Source organism: Stigmatopora argus, chromosome 1, assembly GCF_051989625.1.
Source record: "Stigmatopora argus isolate UIUO_Sarg chromosome 1, RoL_Sarg_1.0, whole genome shotgun sequence".
NCBI lineage: Eukaryota > Metazoa > Chordata > Actinopteri > Syngnathiformes > Syngnathidae > Stigmatopora > Stigmatopora argus.
The window spans coordinates 1,112,473-1,130,067 of NC_135387.1; the positions used below are offsets into that span (position 1 = coordinate 1,112,473).

The 17,595-nt window shown below is 43.3% G+C and overlaps 1 protein-coding gene and 1 long non-coding RNA gene across 17 annotated transcripts in view; one reads left to right on the forward strand and one right to left on the reverse strand.

The window, feature by feature from the left end:
• Nucleotides 1-10,730, reverse strand: part of LOC144079300 (uncharacterized) — a 28,715-nt gene extending 17,985 nt beyond the window's left edge. The window contains exons 1-5 of one of the 5 annotated variants that reach the window (XR_013303006.1): nt 6,868-10,730; nt 5,845-6,074; nt 5,067-5,727; nt 2,507-4,304; nt 1,191-2,429 (exon numbers count right to left, since the gene is read on the reverse strand). This is a non-coding gene — a long non-coding RNA (uncharacterized LOC144079300). Of the gene's footprint in view, nt 1-1,190; nt 2,430-2,506; nt 4,305-5,066; nt 5,728-5,844 lie in introns of all 5 variants that reach the window. The other 4 variants (XR_013303060.1, XR_013302165.1, XR_013302640.1 and 1 more) reach the window with 4 other exon arrangements.
• The window catches only part of rp1l1a (rp1 like 1a), a 61,510-nt gene that overhangs the window by 8,295 nt on the left and 35,620 nt on the right, over nt 1-17,595 (forward strand). For 4 of the 12 annotated variants that reach the window (XM_077597244.1, XM_077600880.1, XM_077611547.1 and 1 more), the window contains exons 3-4: nt 323-398; nt 13,863-14,009. In XM_077597244.1, the coding sequence (XP_077453370.1) occupies nt 13,947-14,009 (63 nt within the window). In that variant the 5' untranslated portion in view covers nt 323-398; nt 13,863-13,946. Of the gene's footprint in view, nt 1-322; nt 399-11,477; nt 11,542-12,765; nt 13,200-13,862; nt 14,010-17,595 lie in introns of those variants that run through there. The other 8 variants (XM_077619054.1, XM_077593999.1, XM_077596423.1 and 5 more) reach the window with 4 other exon arrangements.

Consider the following 17,595-nt stretch of genomic DNA (forward strand, 5'->3'; position numbering starts at 1 on the left):
TCATTATACACAGCTGTGTATAACAAAATTGGTGGTGCTACTCCACAAAGTGCGTTTTCCCAGTAAAAACAATAAAAAAAATAATAAAAAGTCAGACGCATTTTGCGGAGGGGAAGGCAACGACACACACGGAGGCGGGGGGAGGTGTTGGGGGACTTTATCCACGGCACTCGTAAACGAACAAACAAATGTAAATTAACTTGGATTAATATATACAAACACTCAACGTTTAATGTAACTTCACACAAAACTGAATTCTAATTTTGTTTTAATCTTTTTTACTTTTGTAACGGGTTGACCCCACCCCGACGTTCCACCGGAGCCTTCAAAACGAACGCATCAAGAGTTGTTTGGAACTTGCCGATTCCCCGTGTCTGATTACCGAGTGTATATTCCAGGTATTTTCTTTGCAAAACTCTGCCGATCCATTGTTGTTTACCTGGTATGTAAATGTGGACCAAAGTGTGGGGGGGGGGACGGGTGTGGAAATGCAAAGTCCGCCCAGTGCTCGTAGATGTATTTTATACACGAAAGAGATGCAAAAAAGACAGTGCCATGGCCACCTGGCTTGGTCGCATCACAAAATTTTGATTGCATCTCGGGCGAATTATTCGATCGAAATTTCCGTCGTAAGATGAGAATATTGTATGACAAGCGGTCGTATGACGAGGTAAATAAAATAAAAAAATAAAATCAGACTTAAGCTTGTCATCATCATTGACTAGACAAAAGCCTAATTGTCATCATACCCAGCTGCGTATGACGAAATTGAAGGGATATGGACTATATATATATATTTATATATATATATATACATAGTTCGCAGTATAGCTTTGAATGCTCTGTTGACGCCAACATCTAGCAGCAGGATTTCTTTTGTAAATACAGCCGAAATGACGGCAAGCACCAAATTAGTGTGTCATACTGGGTGTATTGACAAAATAACTATATATCCCAGCAGTCACTGCGCAGTACTTTTTCTACGGGAAAAGAGTAGTCGGGGGCTGCTTGCCGTAGTTGTCCTATCGACTGATTTATTTTATTTTATCGTGATAACAACTTAAGTATTGGTCCATTTATAAAGCGCACTGGATTATAAGGCGCCCTGTCTATTTTGGAGAAAATTTAAGACTTTTATGTGCGCCTTATAGTCGTGAAAATACAGTATATCTCCTATCACAGTAATATACCTGATTTCTCTCCAGTTCTGGCTGATTTTGTGACCTGTCACGTCCAAGCAAACTAGGTCCCTCTCGTTTCACGACCAGCAGTCTCACAGTAGTCTCCTGGCCTTGATAGGGCACCTTTACCTCTATAGCTCACCAGTGTATTGTCTCAGTCTAATTTTTTTCTCTTTGAATGTTGGTGGGCCACAATCTGTGGTAGCTGGCTTGACATATTATTGAAGCTGAGGCTCCTGTGTCCACCTCCATTTGTAGCTCTTTGCCATTCAGCTGGAGTGTTGCATAGATGGGCTCTGTTCACCTCTCCTTGAGGTTGAACATGTTATATGCACACTTCTCCTCAGGTGCCTCACTCTGCAGGTGGTGTGTGTCCCCTATGGGTTTCATTTTCCACTCATTTTTATGTTTGTCTTTTTCCCTGCCTGCACTTCTTAGATTTTTGCCCTTTTTTCTTGCTGGTATGGCATATAGTGTCAATAAGACCACAGTCATTGGCAAAATGTGCTGCCTCACACTGGTAACATTCAACTGATTTTTGTGACTTGGTCATCATTTCCTTGGACAAACGATGCACAGGGGATAGCTGCCCACTGCTGTTAGTTTTCTTACTGTCCTTTGTGTTGCTAGCTGCCGTTTCCATAGCCTGAGCGATATCCAGCTGCATTCCTGAAAGTAAGCGTCGTTTCTCCTAATAAACGACGCTGAATGGCGTCGTCATTTATGCCACAGATCAACCTGTCACGCAGCATTTCATCAGTACACTGTGTGGAATTTGAAGCGCTGAACAATCACCGATGGTTTCAGGCAGTAATGATTTTGCACCATCGTTACCAGTTCTTTGAGACTGAGATCTCCGGGCTTCCGAGGTGTTGCTAAATTACGTATTACGTGCTGGGTGGCGTCTTTGTTGACGGACGTGATCAACAGGGCATTTTGCTGGAACACAGAGAGGTGGAGTTTGGCGATCATGTCAACATTCAAGTTGTGATGCGAGCTGTCAGGAAAATAGGGCAGGAGCTTCAGCCCATGAAAAATGTTATGGGGCGTCAACACCGCGTCAAGTATGCTCCACACACACTGAGAAGAATCTATCTCTTCTTCAGCTCTTCATCTATGTCATTTGCCAGAAAAAAGTGCCCCAGCCTTGCGTCATTTTCGATCCAGTCGCCGTCTCTATCGGCGAATTCAGTGAGTGAGCCGACTGTAGCCATGTCTAACGACACGGAAACTTCTTCGACCCTAACTCTACGGTGAAGAAAAACTGTCGGTTTATCCTCGTCGCCAAAAAGGTGTTATAACCTGAGTAAATAATGCACACTTACCTGAAAACAGTTTCAGAACATTTTAGTAAACAAAACACTTAGTCATTTACAATCAGTGGCAGAAATCTACGAGTGTGTTACATCATAACAGTGACGTGGAGAAACTGGCAAACACTTAAGGTTCTGGGGTACATTATTACTGAGACTCCATCACAGTCTATAACAATCACCATAAGTCAAAACGTGGGATCAGTGGCGCAGTTTGTCTTGGAACATTGGCACACCATGTCTCATTTACCGCCCACAGATTCAGATCATGCCCTGTAAGGTTCAAACAGGTAAAGTTAGCAAAGGCATTATCAGTGTAAAAAAATAGATTGTCGTTCACTGCTGTCGTCACAGGATAGACCAGGGTTGGGCAAACTATTCCACAAAGAGCCGCAGTGGGTACGAGTTCTCATCCCCACCCATCAAGAGGACACCTTTTCACCAATCTTGTGTCCTGCGAGTGCAATCAGTCAGGTGCTTCTTGTTTTCTGCAGAAATCCCATTGGTTAAATTAAACTCTCTGTGCTGGATCGGTTGGAACAAAAAGCCGCACCGGTTTGCCCACCCCTGGGATAGACAGTTTCTTTTTTTTCCACAAGCAGGACACAAGTTTTTTTTTCTTTTGTAAAACCCTTTTTCACAATGAATGGTGATCGAAGTAGTCTTATATGTGGGAGGCAAATCATTGTTTGGAGGTTCATTCTCCTCAGGATGTCGTCTCGAATTCATGTTTGGAAATCACGTTCAGTAGGCATTGTTATAGCCGAGTGTATTTTTCCCCAAGTCTTACTCAACTAACCATTCGTTTTAACGTTTTGTAAGAAGGTTGAGTCTCATTTGAAACACTCTCACCTTTTTTTATATGGAGGCAATTAATCCAATATAAGAGATCCCTATGGTTAATGGCATTGCTCCCTGAGCAATAATCCATCTAATCAATATTGGAGTGGTTATCTCGTTCATTTCCTTCTATTTCATCATAAAAAAAATTCTCACCTGTGTTGGAATAATGATTAAAACCTTTTGAATCATTATTAGTAATATTTAATTAAAATAGGAAAACATCTTTCAACATAACTGCTTACACTTGCAAGGAGGTACCTTGTGACGTCGTCTTAGTCCCCAAGGCATTCTAAATTGCAGTAACTGAATCATTGTATTTAATCGCGACACTCGAAAAACATGTTATGTAATCAGTACAATAACACCCTAGATGGTTAGAAAAACAACTGTGTGAGAATTGCCGAAGTAAGCATAAAAGTTGAACAAGGCACCCAAACAACGGTGTGAGGAATTGGATAATATTTTCATTATAAGGTAAACAAAGCATTCTAAAGTAAACCAAGCAGTATTATAATGTAAACAAAGCATCCGTATTTTCAAACAATAATGCGATTATCGCCATCTGCTGCTGGAGTCCCGTCAAAACAGTCCCGTTGTGTTTTGCCGAAAAGCGTCCGACAACAATGTGTCCTCGAGCTGTGGGGCCTTGAGGAGACGATGGGGAGGAAAAGTGTCTGTGGTCCCATGAATTAATTTATAGCCTTATTACTTATTAAAAATGCTTACAACACATATAGAAACATTCCATAATAAATCTAACACCTGTCTCCTCAAAAGTTTCAACTGAGATAACCTTCTTACAGTGCCTAAGGTGGATCCACATCCCCCTCTTAGCTATTTTCATGTCTGTTGGTTGGTAAGCAACACTTGGTATGGACATTCCCACTTTGGGTTGTGCCAGTGCTTCTTCTTTATGCTGCAGCTGAGCACCCAGACTCCTGGCACCACTGTTGGTCCAGTCCGTTTCCTGTTAAGAAGCACAATCGCCCTCTGTTTCGATGCGTTTCTCTAAAGATTTTTTTCTCATGTTGTCTGCCAGATTAGCCTCATCATCCAGTTCCCATTGTGTAATGAATAATGGCAATTTGTTTGGGCGACCAAATAGGATTTCATATGGTGTTGTCCGGTTGAACTCCTTATGTTAATGTTTAATTATACCATTCAACGGATTATGTCCATGGTCTTTTTGATTCTGCAGTCTATCTTTTATAGTACCAATCATTCGTTCTACAAGGCCCACCAATTTTGGATCCTAGGCGCAATGATTTTGTTACAAAATATGGAACTTTTTGTCAATCCCGTCAATTATTTTGCTAACAAATTGGGTGCCATTATCACTATAAATGTTTTTTTTAATTCCATATCGTGGACTGATATGCCGAGCACAGGTTAAGCGTGCTTTGCAAAAAAAAATCCGTAAACAAATTAAATCCATAAGTTGTGTAGTGGCACCGGAACAAGGCCACCATCCCCCCTGTCGAGTCATGGGACTTCCCAATGAAATCGATTTAAAAATAATAATAATTTCAACTACGACTGGACTGCCAATTTGACCTCCAGGGACTTTTGGGCCAAGCCGCTCAATGTTTAATTTATTTGGTCCCCAAAAGCAAACATAAAATTACATCCCTTTAGAACTATTTCCCCAAATCAAACTTCAAGGTCAAAATGTGCTAAGAAATTAGGCCAACGTACAGTGAAGTAGAAGGCATGGCTTGCGACAACTCACGTGGCCGTGCGTGCAGACCCTGAGTCTTCCAACTTCCAACCGCACTTTTGGAAATTGCTGAAGGCCGTCCGGCTCCTGATGATGACGACTACATCGACGTACAGCATATAGCCACAATCCTTGCTACACCAATCGATCTGCGGCAGGCAGATTTCGACAATATTCAAACAAATTACCGGGACTTGAATTGGCTAGACATGCTAGACAGCTAGGCTAGACCTTTCCCTCCTCCTTTTCCTCCCCCTCTTCCACTGGTCTCTGCATTACTGTCGATCAGGTGATAAAACAGCTAAAGAAGATCGAGGCAAGGAAGGCTACCGGTCCAGACGGCCTCAGCTCCAGACTACTGAGAGACTGTGTGGATCATCTTGGCAAAGTGATTCTGCACATTTTCAACCTTAGCCTCAGTCTGCAGAAGGTCCCCACCTTGTGGAAAACTTCCTGTGTGGTCCCAGTTCCAAAGACTGCGTACCCCAGGGAGCCAAACCACTTCAGGCCGGTAGCATTAACCTCTCACCTGATCAAGACTTTGGAGAGAATCATCCTCAATCACCTCAACCCTCTGATGAATGCAGAGCTGGACCCTCTGCAGTTTGCCTATCGTCCAGGAATTGGTGTGGAAGATGCTACCACCCACCTGATGCACAGGTCTCTTTCACACCTGGAGAACACAGGAAGCACGGTGAGAATGATGTTTTTTGACCTCTCCTGTGCATTCAACACCATTCAGCCGGTCCCACTGAGAGGGAAACTGGAAGAGGCTGGAGTAAGGACCCACCTATCCGCATGGATCTTAAACTTCCTCACTGACAGACCACAATATGTGAGACTTCAGGACTGTACGTCTGATGTGGTAGCTTGCAGCACGGGGCCCCGCAAGGCATGGTGCTCTCCCCACTCCTCTTCTCCCTCTACACATCAGACTTCAAACATAATACAGACACCTGCCACCTCCAGATGTTCTCTGACGACACCGCTATTGTTGGACGAGTGATGGACGGGGACGACCTAGAGTACAGGGGAGTCATCAGAGCCTTTGTTGACTGGTGTAGGCAAGACCACCTCTACATCAACACCAGTAAGACAAAGGAAATTGTCATCAATTTTCGGAGGAATCCTCAACAGACCACTCAGGTGAACATCCAGGGTACGGACATTGAAATTGTGGAGAATTTTAAGTACCTGGTGTTCACCTCAACAACAAACTAGACTGGTCCACAAACATAGATGCCCTGTATAAAAGGGGCCAGAGCCGCCTCTGCCTACTGAGGACACTATGGTCCTTTGGAGTCTGCAGGACACTGCTGAGGAGCTTTTACGACACTGTGGTGGCATCTACAGTGTTTTATGCAGTGGTCTGTTGGGAATGCGGGAGGACGGAGTGGGACGGGAACAGGCTGAATAAGCTGGTCAGGAGGGCCAGCTCTGTTCTGGGCTGTCCTTGCTGATCAGGATGATATCCATCATGGACAGCACCTCCCACCCCCTGCATGAGTCAGTGGAGTCCCTCTTTTCAGCAATGGACTGCTGCACCCTCATTGCAGGAAGGAGCGCTTCCACAGATCGTTCCTCCCATCAGCTATATATATATTGGATTGGATAACTTTATTCATCCCGTATTCGGGAAATTTCGTTGTCACAGTAGCAAGGGGGTGAGGATGCAGAAATAGGAAAGGCATTTTAGACATAAATAGATAGGTAATAAGTGGGTTAATAAATAAATACATGAATAGATCTACGTCGCCAGCCCGCGTGTCCGCTCTTCATCCAAGTTGTTCATATTCTCTCCCAAAACTCTTACCAAAAACTTTGTTTGCAAAGAAGTTCTACAATCTCCCAATACCTCCTCGCGCCAAACTTCTACCCATCTTTGACACAGTTCTCCATTCCAACCCTACATGTAAAAAATACAAACCCATTATTCGTAAATTGTCTTTACATTAGAACCCTGTTGAAAGGATACACATAAGGGAGATGTAAATATGGCTCTTAGTAACACGTGCACTTCCTACATAAACCCCCCCATTTTACCACTAATATCATACACTCGAACCAACTGTTTCCCGTTATTTGATGGATGCATACTCACACAACCTACGTACCAACAACCTCGCCCAAGTAGGAGGCCCGGCAATGCCGGTCTCTTTTGCTTGTATTTCATAATTTTAAATGTTAATGTTGACAATATTCCAGCACTTGTTTTATTCCATGAAAGTACTGCCAGATTTCTGGCGTCTAGTGCAAAATAGAGCTAATGTCCAAATTTTAATTGTTCAATGCTTATGCAATCCGTAAATGTTCTAATATTCATCAATATGATCCATAACAAAGCATATTCCACTCGCCCAGATAGAACAGGGAATGTCTTTTGTACACTGAAAAGACTCCATGCCTCTTCAGTCCTAGAGAAATGATGCCTATCCTAAATCAATTAATTTATCCAAACAAGCCAGCTACTATTTACCTCAGGGGTCACCAAACTACGGCCCGCAGGCCGGATACGGCCCGCCGGCACATTTGGACCGGCCCTCTGAACAATACCAGAGACACTATCTGATTCTTTCCTATTTGGCCTTGAAGACTGGGACGTTTTAATCTTGTGTTTGGTTCATTGCACCTCTGCTGAGCCCAAAAATCATCCCAGTGAAGCCGGGCTTCGCATTGCTTCTTTGGTGACACGCGCGGGGAGAGTGTTTCTGTCAGGTTTAAACACCAAACATTTGTATCACCAATCTGAAAGAAGGAAGACACAGAGAATTGAGTTAGTTTTTACTTGCAAGGAGAGTGCCCGGAGCCTGCTCTGTCACATTGCTCCCGCCACACTCTGAGGAAGTCTCCGCTCGCCTTGTCTTTTATTGTGTTTTGGGAGTGCCCTAGTTACATGAAGTTTCAAGCTGATAAAGGGAAAAAGGGGGTTGTATCCCAGTTGAAAAGGGTTTGTTGCATGACCACATGTTCCTTCAAGGTAACACTTACATTATCTTTCCCCTTCTCCCGTAATCTTCACACAATAGTTCAAACGGGCGCCTGACCCCTGGAGCCGTTCCTCTTTGTTGAATAAGGTGAAACTTCCTGCAGGCCAGGGCACCCTAAATTATATGAGCAAGCATTTTCACACTCTAACCAAGAAGCAGGATAACTTATTTACAATAGTTCCAACAGTTTCCCTTTAATGCATGCGGGCACGTCCACCGTTGCATGCACGAGCAGTGTTACCGAGACATCTGGACGATCGCAGGTGAGGGCGGAGCCCTGGGACCATCGCGGACTATTCTAGCATATAAAAACTGTGCAACCTGTTTGAGAACGGAATAATGGCGAAAAAGTTAGGTAAGAAAAATTGATTCAGAATGCAGGGTATTTAACCTGGAGTGGACAAACGATTATTTTTTTGTTCAATGCAAAGAAAAGGCAGTTTGTCTCATTTGTCAAGAGACGGTGGCGGTATTCAATCTTTGCCGACACTACGAATCCCGTCACAAAGACAAGTACGATAGCTTGCAAGGCCAAATACGAGCAGACAAACTCTCAAAGCGAAAAAGTGGACTACTATCTCAGCAGAACCAGGCATCCGTTCGGGCCAGCTTTCAGGTTGCTAAATTGATTGCAAGCAGCGGTAAGCCTTTCACTGACGGAGAGTTTGTTAAGAAATGTATGGATACTGTCGCGGAGGAGGTGTGTCCCGAGAAGAAAGATGTATTTAATGCCGTAAGTCTGTCGGTGAGTACAATGACCAGACGTGTTGAAGAAATCGGGAGTAATGTATATGCCCAGCTGCAGCAGAAGACGAAAGAATTTGACTTTTTTTCATTAGCACTGGATGAAAGCACGGATGTGCAAGACAGCGCAACTGCTCATTTTTATTCGTGGAGTTAGCGCAAACTTTGAGATTTGCGAGGATCTGGCAGCCCTCCAAAGTCTCAAAGGGACTACAACGGGAGAGAATATTTTTGACAAAGTGTGCCAAACCATGGAGAAGTTGGACCTGGACTGGTCAAAGCTAGCTAGCATCACGACTGACGGGGCTCCTAGCATGGTGGCCGAAACTCGCGGTCTAATAATGGGACGCATGAACCGGGAGTTGGAAAAAAGGGGCCCCGCTACGAGTCCACTGCTGAATTCACCAGCAAGCACTGTGCTGCAAAATGTTGACGTGGGATTCTGTAATGACGGTTGTGGTGTCGTGCATAAACTTCAGAGCAAAGGGAGAAGATTGTACATGGCACAACAGAAAGTTAATGTTCCATGGCTTTTTTTTCTATGAAGAACCGAGAGAGAGTTATTTAGTTATTATTTATTTCATAAATAGTGTTATTTATTTCCTGTTTTTTCTGTGAAGAACTCAGAGAGGGTTATTTAGTTATTATTTATTTCATTAATAGTGTTATTATTTGTTTCCTGACTTTTTTTCTGTAAAGAACCTGGAAAGGGTTATTTGGTTATGTGTGGCTTTCTAGAAAACAATAAAAAAATTAAGCTCCCCTACGATCGTCACACTTTTTCTGTTACAAACTGATGGCCCCCCATCAGAGAAGGGAAAAGTTATGTGGCCCTCACAGGAAAAAGTTTGGGGACCCCTGATTTACCTAATTGTTTGAATGAATGCTGTTTATGCATTGTTGTTTTCATGTTTGACATCATTAACACCCAAATACTAATTCTTAATATTTAAGATCTAATTTTCAAATCAAACCCGTATTGTTAACCTCCCCAAGAAGGGCAGGACAGCTAGATCACTGGCTGAGTTCCTCCCGCAACTGGCCCGTCTCACCCCCACCAAGGAGACGATGTTTACTTAAGATAAGGGCAATATTCCGTAGCTTACTTTACCACAATTAAAACCTACAATAAGAAAATTAGAGAAATATAACCTTTCACTAGGCATGTCCCAATGATACATTTTAGTGTTTGATAAAATGACTCACAAATTGTTGCCAATATGCCATAATATTGTCAATTTTCTCACCCCCTTCTCTCAAACCAATTAATCCCACATGTTAAAGTATTTTGAACAAACCACCCATTCAAAAACAATGTTAATGTAATCTTTTATTCTCCAAAAGCTAATTTCATCATTAAATATGAAATAGAGGAAAAACCCAATGTAAGATTTGTTCACTCCTTTTAAGACCCCTTCAAAATCAACAAATTGGTCAAAAATGGCTATCTTGCTCTGTTCCCAATTTGGAAGCCAAATAACCAATATTTCACCAAACAGATTTTCCTTGACCTGGAAAGACTTTTTTTGTGTAGAATCCAAAAAATGCGAAACTACCCGCAGAACCCTGCATTTCCTGCAGATCGCGTTTTGCTCTTATTCTGAAATGTTCAACGGAAGCGCGCTCTTTGCCGCTAACTGTGTGCTTTAGACCCGGTGCAAAAAGCAGGATTTCTCCTCACACACAGCTTATCAGTCACAAATTTGCTCTGTTTACAAATGCCTCCCCAGCGAGGTATCAAGTTTGAAATGTCACTTTTTAGCCATCAGTATAGCAGTTTAGAGAAGACTACCATTAGTACACAGTAAGCTAAATTCCCATCCGGTTTCCAAGCACATCACACAATTTGCAGAGACTCCATAGTCTCAAAAAATGCTGCAAGCACACCTGTATCCCATAGCATAAACCATTTTTTCTGCACCAACAAGTTTGCTTCAGCAACCTCTAGAGCCAATTTATGGAATGTCTTCACGGAAGGGATCTGCCAATGTTTTTCTTTAAGAATTGTTTAAAGACTGCTTTCAACTTCCTGACTCCCACATATTTCACTTCCACACACAATCTCTACTACATTCGTGCTGACGTCTTCCCCAATCAGACGATCAACCCACTGAATTAACATCCAGACACCTTATAAAATTCACAACACCATTCTACTTGACATCAAGCAATCCATTGCTTGGACACACTCCACAGTGCTAAACATAGTCTCTAACTCACACAACACATTCTGTCGGTTTATCTGCCGTAATGCCAATATAAATAATAGTCACAACTAAAAAGGGTTTTTGCAATTAGATACATTTGTAAAAAAAAAATCATAACAGTGCTTTTCCGTCATACAAAGAAGCACGATAAAAGAGAAACAACAACAATAATGATAGTGGGAACAGACTCCCAGCCCAGTTTGATAGCACACCTGTGATAACACTGGGAGACATAAAAAGAAGAAGAAAATAAAATTATTATTTTTTTAAAACATGAAGACACAGGACTGTAACATACAAATTTGAGTGCCTTTTCTATTTTCTTCTATCACGTTTGCGTTTAATTTACTTTTTCCCTCAGGTATACCTTCCGTTCCCTCGTGTTATTAAGCTGGTCAGCCAAGTCATATTTAGTCTATCCATAAATTTAGGTGTTTAACTCTTGAAGCGCTTTGATTTTCAACAAATTTCCAATCCTTACACAGCAGACGCTGTTTCTGATCATCATCAATAGCCGCCTTGCTGTTCGATCTCCCCATTTTGAAACAGGTGTGTAATCACGGCAATAATTTACCCATTATTATTCTTTTTCTTTCCCCTTTCTTTTATTTTTCCCTAGGTTATCACCACACATGCAAAACAATCATACTCTCAGAGCTGAAGTACAGACCGGCTTAGTTACAGGACACATGTCAGAACCGCTCTGGACATCTAAATAATCTTGAACAAAATAAAGCATCCAAAACAGATGGGTTTTTTACTCCTACGGCTGTAGAAGGAGGAAAAAGCAGGTTGAATCAAAATGGACGCCGCACGCTCGCTCCATTGTCTAGTCGTGTTCCCCCCCACCCCACCCATGCACACATGCACAAATGCACAAATAAAGAAAAAAGACAATCTTCTGGATTTTTTCTTGCAAGGAGAACGAACCGGTCGTGTCAAGTCCCCACTCCGTTCTGGTCCCACACGCCTTTTTTGTTGTTTATTAACTTCAAGGACCATAGTTACAATGGACGTCTCAACTCTCAGGGTAGGGGTGGGAAACAGAAGTGAGACGTCAATGTAGTCAAAACAAATAAAGGTCTGAAAGTCATGTGCAGCTCCAGGTGTTTGGAATATTCTTTGTTCATTCCACTCCAAGCAGTCCAAGGTTCTTTGGCTTCTCTTTGTAAAGTCTAACTAAGGTTCTCAGGAGCAAAGCATTTACTTCGTTGCAAGCAAACATATGAAACAATAAATATATTAAGCTAAATTTAATAGTAAAGCAAAGCAAATTCTTCATTGCAAGCAAATATATAATAATGTGGAACTAATAATCCCAATGAGCAAAGGTTAATTGTTAAGCAAAGCATTCTTCATTGCAAGCAAATATATAATAATGTAAAACTAATAATCCTAGCATGTTTGCAAGCAAACATATGAAACTAAGTTTAATGGTAAAGCAAAGCATATTCTTCATTACAAGCAAATATATAATAATGTGGAACTAATAATCCTAATGAGCAAAGTTTAATAGTTAAGGAAAGCATTCTTCATTGCAAGCAAGTAAATAATAATTTAAACTAATAATCCTAGGCGGCCTCTCTACATGACAATTTCAAATACAGAAATACCTTGACATACGAGTATCCTAATGTAGGAGAAATTTGAGATGCAAGGAAAATTCTGAGCATTTTTTTTCCTTGAGATATGAGCATACGAGATGGTTCCCGATGTGGCCGCCAAGGCAGAGGCTGTTTATGAGTACAGTATCGCTCTGTCTTTCTCGCTGAATCTCCCTCATGTAAAGATATCTATCGGCCATTAAGGTTGCATTTTTTTGCATTAATCCATGCAAATTTAAAGGAAAACCAAGCCAGTGCAATGAAGGGCTAACCATCATTTCCAAGCTGTGCAGTGACATTCATAACAAGATGGAGAGCCTTCGTTTAATATGGTTAAACGATAAAGAGTTAATGGGATAGCGTGACTGAGTCGATAACATGCGAAAAAATCGGATCTACATGGACCTGAAAAGCAAAGCAAGCATCTTAAAAAGACACCAGCTGAACCCTTCAAAGCAAGTCGTGGCTGGTTCGATAATTTAAAAAAACGAACATTTGTTTCTGAGGCATGGAGAAACCAGGAAGTTCCGACTCAAAAGCCGCGGTGGAATCTATTAACACCTTATCGGTTACAGCACAACAAAATTTCACCCATTTAAGTGTGTATGTATTGTAAACTAAGTTCATTTAAATTAAATTTAAACTATGTTATTGTTACAAGCGCATTGCCATCTGTCTTCTCTCTCTCCCTCTCTTGCACTCCGCGATAAGCGCTACCGTCTGTCTGTACTGAATAATGTCACATTTTAGTATTGAACATCATAACCACTAGATGGGTATTTGTTACTTTGTGAGTAGGTGATGAAGTAGAACAAATGAAAATGTGTTTTTCCATTGTAATATCCTGTTTTTGGTGGGGTTCTTTTAGAGGGTGGGAACAGATTAATTTCTATTTAGTTAATTTCTATGGGAAAAATTGACTTGAGATACGAGTAAATTGACATACGAGCTTGGTACCGGAACACATTAAGCTCGTATCACAAGGTGTTACTGTAATATAATAAATACTGGAAATGTATATATATTTCGGGGATATTAGATTCACCGACTTGGATTTTGTTCAAAGCGTTTCTTATCCTGAATATGTTTTTATCTGTAAGCATTTGTATATAGAGATACCACTGCATTATTAGGTTCAATGTTGCTCTTTATTGAAACCCACAGACGTATGTGAAAGTGCAGCATACATTCTTTCCAAGAAGTGATATGGGACCCTCAGTGGCCATCTAATCATGCTTGCATATCCCTGTCTCGACCATCTTCCAGTTCACACCTTGCCCGCTTGAAGCCTGCTACGCCAGCAAAGAGACTTTCTACACAAGAGTTGACAACGAGCTTAGTGGTGTCAAGATGGCCAACCATAAGCGCAGCTTCAAAAGCTTTGATGCCCTTCTGGATGACCGTCCACAAAAGGTTGGTAAAATTGATGTCAGGTACCAAAACAGAAGCTGTGGAATTACCTTTGAGTTGTGTCCTCTTTATAGTTTGACAAGCCAGCCCAACATTGGCTGTGTACAGTATACATGGCAAGTCAGTGTCGTTATTTATGATGTAAACGCAATTTGACTCACATTGCCGGTTGTCATTTGTACTTCACAAACAAAGATGAAGGATATCTGATGTTTTTTTGTGGAGTTAGGTCTTCTTTTGATTGTGAGTTCTAGCGCACCAGGGATTTTGGTCCCCATTAAAACAAAAATTACTGGCACCTATATAGCCAGCATTATGGTCAGTGAAAATGTTTCATGCTGTTCGCATAAAACTGCGCCCTTTAATAATATTTTTTGCTATTATTTACAATATTTTAGATATTCATTCAATCCATCCTCAGCAAAACATATCCAACCAAATCTCGATTTACAAGGATATGTCCGTGGGAAGAATGCCCCCCACAGCCCACATCAAAGTACATCTTTTGGAAAAACACCAATGGAGTTCCCACATCCACCCACCACCCACATCAAAGGATGCTCCTTGGGAAAACACATGCCAGAGAGTCTAAAGTGGTGCAATCGCCTACATCCAGGCAACTGGAACACCACTCAAATCAAATGTCATCATTCATCAACCACATCCAAGGAACTGCTAAATCCCTCAAATAAATAAAATGTCAGAGGACTGCATGACAAATTGATTTATTGATTGATTTTTTTATTTGATTGGATTGGATTGGATAACTTTATTCATCCCGTATTCGGGAAATTTCGTTGTTCCAGTGGCAAGAGGGTGAGGATGCAGGAATAGGAAAGGCATTTTAGACATAAATAGATAGGTAATAAGTAGGTCAAGAAATAAATATATGAATAAATATATAATTAAATAAGCGTGTTGCTTAGCACATATATACATACATACGGTAGGTCTTAACACAGCCATTTTTTTGTTAAAGAGCCTGACAGCTGATGGGAGGAAGGATCTGCGGAAGCGCTCCTTCCTGCAATGAGGGTGCCGCAGTCTATTGCTAAAGGAGCTTCGGAGGGACTCCACAGACTCATGCAGGGGGTGGGAGGTGCTGTCCATGATGGACATCATCCTGGTCAGCATCCTCCGCTCTCCCACTTCCTCCACAGAGTCCAAAGGACAGCCCAGAACAGAGCTGGCCCTCCTGACCAGCTTATTCAGCCTGTTCCTGTCCCTCTCCGTGCTCCCGCATCCCCAACAAAGCACTGCATAAAACACTGTAGATGCCACCACAGTGTCGTAGAAAGTCCTCAGCAGTGTCCTGCACACTCCAAAGGACCGTAGACTCCTCAGTAGGTAGAGGCGGCTCTGGCCCCTTTTGTACAGGGCATCTATGTTTGTGGACCAGTCTAGTTTGTTGTTGAGGTGAACACCCAGGTACTTAAAATTCTCCACGATTTCAATGTCTGTACCCTGGATGTTCACCTGAGTGGTCTGTTGAGGATTCCTCCGAAAATCGATGACCATTTCCTTTGTCTTACTGGTGTTGATGTAGAGGTGGTTTTGCCTACACCAGTCAACAAAGGCTCTGATGACTCCCCTGTACTCTAGGTCGTCCCCGTCCATCACTCGTCCAACAATAGCGGTGTCGTCAGAGAACATCTGGAGGTGGCAGGTGTCTGTATTATGTTTGAAGTCTGATGTGTAGAGGGAGAAGAGGAGTGGGGAGAGCACCATGCCTTGCGGGGCCCCGTGCTGCAAGCTACCACATCAGACGTACAGTCCTGAAGTCTCACATATTGTGGTCTGTCAGTGGGCTGAGGTGATTGAGGATGATTCTCTCCAATGTCTTGATCAGGTGAGAGGTTAATGCTACCGGCCTGAAGTGGTTTGGCTCCCTGGGGTACGCAGTCTTAGGAACTGGGACCACACAGGAAGTTTTCCACAAGGTGGGGACCTTCTGCAGACTGAGGCTGAGGTTGAAAATATGCAGAATCACTTTACCAAGCTGATCCGCACACTCTCTCAGTAGTCTGGAGCTGAGGCCGTCTGGACCGGTAGCATTCCTTGCCTCGATCTTCTTTAGCTGTTTTATCACCTGATCGACAGTAATGCAGAGACCGGTGGAAGAGGGGGAGGAAGAGGAGGAGGAGGAGAACAAGGGGGGAGCGTTGCTTCTTCTTCTTCTTCTTCTTCTTTTTTCACCTCAGGCGCCTGAGGATTACCCTCAGCAGCGCTAGAGCTGCCACTGGAACACGGATAAGTTCATCCAGGGAGTTGCCCAAGCCGCGATAGTAGCGTTCGGTCATTAAGGCCGGGCAGCGGAACCATAAGTGTTCAGACGACTCTGTTTCCTCGTCGCACAGGCGGCAGCGATCCGAGTTGGATTTCCCCACAAGGTGGAGCCAACGGCGGAGCAGGGGGTGGTGTCCACTGCGGAAACGAATCAGGTCTGTGCGGTCTCCTTTCGATAGGGCAAGTTCTTCCTCTGTGACTTTTGTAGTGTAGGTCTGCAAAAGGCGGGGGTGGGAGAGGGGGGGAGCGATCTTCACGTTGGATGATGGCACGTCTTGTGGCTGCGTCCGGGGGGGTATTGGTTTGGTCATCTAACGAGCCAAGTTTAGCTAGGGCATCAGCCAGGTCGTTTCCGCATATGTTGCAGTGGCCCGGGATCCACAGTAGCTGCAGTCGCTTAGGCGGAGGGAAAAGGGCGATGTCACCCTGAAGTCTCCGAATGGCGGGGTCTTGCGTATGGGGGTTTCCCATAGCTTGGACCAGCGATTTGCAGTCACTGAGGATAATTGATGTCTGCCAGTCTGCTGTTTCCCTCAGCCAGGAGAGTGCCTCGGTCAGTGCCACTTTTTCAGAGTGGTAGGAGCTGCTGCGGCTGCCAGTGGCACCATGCCATTGGTGGATGATTGCACTCTCCTTAATGACGACAAAACCTGCACCACCGTCCGCAGTGCCTTCCGCGTTGCTTCTGGTCTGGGGGGTCAGGGGAGTGGGGGCAGGACTGAATCTGTTAAAGAACTGATTCAGTTCATTGGCCCACTCCCTGCCGCCGGACTCCGGGTCTCTCTCACTGTTGCCTCCATGGCCCGAAATGGTCCTCAAGCTCCTCCAGACCTCTTTGGTGTTGCCTCTCTGGAGTTGGTTCTCCAGCTTCCTCCTGTAGATGGTCTTTCCCTTCCTTATCTCTCTCTTCAGCTCCTTCTGGACCATTTTCAGGCTCTCTTTCTCCCCAGACCTAAACCCTCTTCTTCTTGTTCAGGAGGGCCCTTAGATCCCTGGTGACTCACGGCTTATTGTTGGAGAAACAACGGACCTTCTTGGAGGGTACAATTTCTCAACACAGAAGTTAATATAATCTTTGATGCAGTGGCTCAAGCTGTCAATGTCTTTACCATGTGAATTGCACAGCACCTCCCAGTCAGTGGTCTCAAAACAGTCCCTCAGTACCATGCTGGTCTCCTCGGTCCATCTTTGTATGATCCTCGTGGTAGGTTTTATTTTCCTCACCATAGGGATGTAGGTGGGGATCAGATGGACCAGGTTGTGGTCTGAGCGGCCCAGTGGGGAGAGGGGGACTGAGCTGTAT